General features: G+C 58.6%; 1 protein-coding gene across 1 annotated transcript in view; it reads left to right on the top strand.

The window, feature by feature from the left end:
• The first annotated feature begins 647 nt into the window (after nt 1–647).
• The window catches only part of NHSL3 (NHS like 3), a 7,632-nt gene continuing 2,553 nt past the window's right edge, over nt 648–5,726 (top strand). The window contains exons 1-4 of the mRNA XM_007468689.1: nt 648–829; nt 2,717–2,887; nt 2,973–3,028; nt 3,321–3,444. Coding sequence (XP_007468751.1) covers nt 772–829; nt 2,717–2,887; nt 2,973–3,028; nt 3,321–3,444 — 409 coding nt within the window. The 5' untranslated portion in view covers nt 648–771. The remainder of the gene's footprint in view (nt 830–2,716; nt 2,888–2,972; nt 3,029–3,320; nt 3,445–5,726) is intronic.

The raw sequence follows: 5,726 nt of genomic DNA on the forward strand, positions 1-5,726 counted from the left end.
CCTCTGTTGTGTGACCTTGGCGAGTTTACAGTGCTTTTCTGGCTGTTGATGTTACATTACTGAAGTGGGAAGATAATCCTCTGGAAAGTCTGGGGCTGGACATACACGTGAGGGGTTGTTAGCACCAGCCACTGTGATTCTGCTCTGGGCATCTCCCCGGCTTCCCAGCACTGTGCCCTGGGCTGGCTCCTGCTCCTCCAGGAACCTCTGCCAGTGTCCTTGCCATCTGCCCAGGCAGTCCTGGGCTTCTGCCTGGCTGCTCCATGCTGTGAGCCCCTTCCCCAGGGAATCACCCTCACCAGCCAGGAGGACTTGGGGGTGGGCACCATGCCAAGTCTAGTCTAGTGGCTCTTCCACCCACCATCTGGCAGCCGGCACCCTTGCCTTAGCTCTGGCTCATGACTGTTTAGAAAAGGACTTGGGGACAGGGGTAGTGGGATGCCCCTGGAATTGAGTATCTTTGGTCCTCCTAGTCATCCTTTGCACAAGAGCCGAGCACCCAGAGACTCCGGGCCTCAGTTTCCCTGTCGGAGTCTGGGAAGGTGCCTGCTCCTGCCCTGCACTCGAGGGGCGGGGTCGGTAGATGGGCGGGATCAGTGGTGAAGGTGGGAGGAGGACCTGGAGAGTAGCCCCTCCCCCTCCTCTGCCTGGAGCCGCCGCTCTGCGGCTGGGCGGGCAGACTCATCCCCTCAGCGCTGGGTTATGGTGAAGGCATCGCCCGGCGTTCTGGAGAGGTCAACGTAAGGGACGGTCCGAGTGGCGTCGGCAGTCATGGTGGTGTTCCTGGGCCGTCACCTCCCGGCGCTCCTCGGGCTCTTCAAGAAGAAGGGTGAGTGGGTGTGGCTGGGGGGGGAGATAAGAGATCCCCGACACCCCCATTTGCCAGACCCTTACGTAGAATGGGGGATCAAGGCCGGGGAAGGCAGTGGGTTGGGGGATGAGGGCTGGTAATGAGGCCAGACTCCCCTGTCCGCCGCGGTGCCTTTGTCCAGCAGCTTTCCTACTGCCTTTGTTTGATTTCTGATTGTGTTTCAGAGGATGGCTCTAGGTGTCTCTGACCTTGAAGCCCGCAGTCCTCGGGCAAGATTGCCTTCCTCCAGGGGTACTCACGCTTTACTGGGTACATCCCAATACCTCAGTTCCAAGAGGTAGTGCACCCCCTCCCGGGTCAACTCACTGTGTGTGTGGGAGGATGGGATGTGGGGAGCAGAGTAGAAAGGAAAGTAGTACCCCTGGAAGTTGGGGAGCAGATCAGGGAAATCGTGTTTAGAGGCCTGGGGGTGAAGTTTTGAGGGGAGGGGCCTATGCCCTCCTCCTCCTAGGAACTGGGCTTTCAGGCCTGGATTAAGATGTGGGGGCCAGAGGGCCCCCAGTTTGAGTGTGATTCAGGAGTCCCCTCGGGAAACGTGGAGTTTAGTCTTGGCTCTGACTCCAATTTGCTGGGTGACCTTAGGCAAGACCTTTCCTCTTTGAGCCTTTTTGTGGACTTGTAAAATCAGGAGGTTGGGGAGAGGAGGATCTCTGAGAGACCTCCTAGCTCTGACCTTGTGGGATTCCTGAGGATTCCCTGGGCAGGAGCTTGGCTGTTAAGGAAGGCGGAAGGGGCAGTTCAGGTGTCTGAACTGAAGATCCTGATCTTGGGGCGTGGCCCTTTAAAGGGCTTGTTTTGTTCCTGTCCCTCCACAAGGTGCTGCCAAGGTCACATGACCCTGCCAGAGCTTTTGCTTATGTTGTGGGTTCCGTTTAAAGGGGGGCTGGGGCTGCAAAGTGCTGACACAGCCCCTATTCCCAGGATTAGATGCCCAGCTCCTCCATGGGCAGGGCCTGTAACAATATCCTTTGTAATGGACCCCTGGCTCCTCTGCACCAGGGCCCTGGGCCTCCAGGAGAGGGGGATACCTGGGAATGTTCCCCAGGAGAGGCTGGAGCTGCCTCAGGGGGAGTGAAGTGGCTTGGGTCCCTCTTCTCCCCTCCCCAGCCTGTCCTTCCACTGAGGGACAGCTGCATGGGTGATTAGGGGACGCAAATGGCCATATCCTTGGCTTAGCCCACACCCCAGGACTTCCTGGGAAGCTTGTTATGACCTTTGCTAGTGCCCACCCCTTCCTAGTGTCCCATGTGTCTTCTTCTTGGACCTGGGCCAATGGGGTGTACAAAGGAGGTGGTTTGTCTTCCTGTAAAGTGGAGCTCAGGATCTGGAGACAAGAGAAATGTATTTGCTACGGGCTATGTGTACACTGGAGTGTCTTGCATGGGGCCCTGAGTGACAGTTGTGTGTATATTTGGGTACTGTTTGTGCATATACAGACTGGGGACTGTGGGTGTCATGTGTATATGTGGCGGCTGGGTGTGCTCTTGGTGTGGGTACACAGATGTGGTTTTACTTGGATGCTATGTGTTTGTATACATACTGAATGAAGCCTGTGGGTGTTGTGTGCATATATGGTGGGCATGTGTGCCCTGTATGGGGCCCTTTGTGTGGTGTGGGTGCTCAGATATATGTACACTTGGATTATAGCTTGTGTATGTACTTGGGGGCTGTGTATATTGAGTGTATACCCCAGGACTGTGGGTTGAGTACAGACTGGGGGAAGTAGGCACTGCATGAATGTGCAGGTGCCCTGTGCACTCTGGGCGCCCTTGTTGCAGTGCCTGTGCCTTCCTAGGGCCCAGATACCTTTGGGGCTCACTTTCCTTCCTCCTCCATTCCCAGCAGGCTCTGCCAAGGCTGAGAGTGACAAACGACTAAGTGTGGGGCCAGGCCAGGGGCTAGGGTCTGCAGTGGATGAGCACCAGGACAATGTCTTCTTCCCCAGTGGGCGACCGCCTCACCTGGAAGAGCTGCACACGCAGGCCCAGGAGGGGCTCCGTTCCCTCCAGCACCAAGGTAACCTCCTCCTCCTCTCTCCAGTGCTACTTTCAGCTCCCAAAGTCAGGGGCCTAGCTCAACGTACCTTTCTGATGCCTTTCAGAAAAACAGAAACTGAACAAGGGTGCCTGGGCCCATGGAGACACACAGAGCATCCAGGTGAGCCCTGCCCCCAGCTCAGTCTTGATGTATTCCTCTCTCCCTGCTTGACCTCTGACAAGTATGTCTTTGAACCCTTCTGGATCTGTTTCCTTTCTGTATCATGAAAGGCTAGACGAGATGCCCCCGAGGGCTGGTCCAGGGTAGCTCTAGCTGATGCCTGCTCAGTGCTAGGTGATGCTGGGGCAGGTCGGTGGGGGGTGAATCTGAGTCAGAAGTTACAAAGGGGAGCCTGAGGAGGCAAAGGTAAGCCCCACTCACGCCTCTGGACTGATCCTTCTTCCCCCAATAGTCCTCCCGGACCGGGCCAGATGATGATAGCATCTCCTTCTGCAGCCAGACTACGTCCTACACAGCTGAGAGCTCCATGGCAGAGGATGCTCTCTCCGTCCGCTCTGAGATGATCCAGCGCAAAGGTAATCCACTCACCAGCCAGGATTGTTGGGCAGGAGAGGGCGTGGTGGGCACCCAGCACCTGCAGCTTTCCCTTTTCCTCCTAATCTAGTGTTTCCCAAGACTGTGATTCAGTGGATTCAGGAAACATAGTACCCTGTGTCCTCTTGGAGGTTCATAATGAGCATTAACCGAAAAGCAGAACAGTGAAGAGTTGAGAAACCTGGTTTTGAGCCTAGTGTTGCTATTTACAGCTGTGTGATCTTGGGCCAACCCTTTACCTCTCTGTGCTTCTGTTTGATGTTCTAGAAAAATGAGGATAAGAATACGTACCTTATTGGAACGAATGCCAAGTGTTTAGCATGCTAACACATTTAATAAGTGTTCGCTAAGTGGAAATCATCATTATTGACCTAGTAAAGCCTTCCAGAAGGCTTGCAGAAAAGTGTCTATAGCTTTGTTTAACCCAGCTTTGCCCATGCCTACTTGACTGTGGAAATCTTTTCTCACAGAGTTCTTATTAATATTCTATAAAAGTTGTGCTCTGCAGAATGTGCCCCGAGATCTGCTCTAACAGTTTCTCTCCCTGGACTCGCCTGCAGGCTCCACCTTCCGACCGCATGACTCATTTCCCAAATCATCTGGAAAGTCAGGGCGGCGGCGGCGGGAGCGGCGGAGCACGGTGCTGGGACTGCCACAGCACGTGCAGAAGGAACTCGGTGAGCGCCTGATGAGGAGGCTGTGGGCGGGCAGCCCTGGCCACCCCCTCTGCTGACTCCCACGCCCTCCTTGTCCATTCCAGGCCTGTGGAATGCACGTGAGGCACCAGGTACTCCTCGGCCTCCCGGTCCACGGGACATTGTACGCATCCCCACGGTGGATGGCCATCCGGCAGGCCCGGCCTCAGGGCCAGGGGTCAGGGTGTCCCTGCAGGCGCTGGAGGCGGAGGCTGAGGCCGGTGCCCAGGCAGAGGCCATGCTGCAGCGCCACATTGACCGCATCTACCGGGATGACACGCTCGTTGGCCGGTCCACGGGGGCCCGGCCCTTGCCATTGACCCGGCCCATGTCCCTAGCAGTGCCCGGACTGACCGGAGGGGCAGGGCCTCCAGAACCCCTGAGCCCGGCCATGTCCATCTCGCCCCAGGCCACCTACTTGTCGAAGCTGATCCCGCACGCCGTGCTGCCGCCCACGGTGGACGTGGTGGCCTTGGGCCGCTGCAGCCTGCGCACACTGAGCCGCTGCAGCCTGCTCTCAGCCAGCCCGGCTTCCATCCGCTCGCTGGGCCACTTCTCCTCGGTCTCCAGCCCGCGGCCCCGCAGCCGCCACCCTTCCTCCTCCAGTGACACCTGGAGCCACTCTCAGTCCTCTGAGACCATTGTGTCTGACGGCTCCACCCTCTCCTCTAAGGGTGGCTCAGAGGGCCGGCCAGAGAGCTCTGTGGCCAACAGTAACGTGGTGCCCCCTCCCCTGGGGGGCAGCGGGAGGGGCTCTCCCAGCGGGGGCAGCACTGCCGAGGCCTCGGACACTGTCAGCATTCGGAGCGGTGGCCAGTTGTCCGGCCGGAGTGTGTCCCTACGGAAGCTGAAGCGGCCCCCGCCACCTCCCCGTCGGACCCACTCGCTCCATCAGCGCAGCTCACCAGCACATGATGGGCCCCTGGGGCTGCCTCCCAAGCCCGAGCGGAAGCAGCAGCAACAGCTGCCCCGGCCGCCCACCACTGGCGGTGGGTCAGAAGGGATGGGGGCAGCACCCTGTCCATCCAGCTCAGCAGGCAGCTGGGTGCCTGGCTTGTCTCCAGGTGGCTCCCGGCGTCCCCCACGCTCCCCAGAACGGACACTCTCACCCTCCAGTGGATACTCGAGCCAAAGTGGTACCCCTACCCTCCCTCCCAAGGGTCTAACAGGGGCCCCTGCTTCCCCAGGCAAGGCCCAACCCCCTAAACCAGAGCGTGTCACTTCCCTTCGATCTCCCGGGGCCTCGGTCTCCTCCTCCCTCACGTCTCTATGTTCCTCCTCCTCTGATCCGGCGCCCTCAGACCGCTCTGGTCCGCACGTGTCGACCGCCCTGGGTGACAGGTTTGTCATACCTCCTCACCCCAAGGTGCCTGCCCCCTTCTCCCCACCTCCCTCTAAGCCCAAGAGCCCAAACCAAGCTGCCTCTGCTCCAGCTGCCCCTGCTGTGGTCCCTGGGCCTATCTCTACCACTGCTGCCAGCCCTGAGTCCCCACCTACTCCTCAGACATCCCTAACCCCACCTCAGGCAGCTCCTGGTGCCTCCAAAGACCAGTCACCCCCACCATCCC

Source organism: Lipotes vexillifer, unplaced genomic scaffold (genome assembly GCF_000442215.2).
Source record: "Lipotes vexillifer unplaced genomic scaffold, Lipotes_vexillifer_v1.1 scaffold1261, whole genome shotgun sequence".
NCBI lineage: Eukaryota > Metazoa > Chordata > Mammalia > Artiodactyla > Lipotidae > Lipotes > Lipotes vexillifer.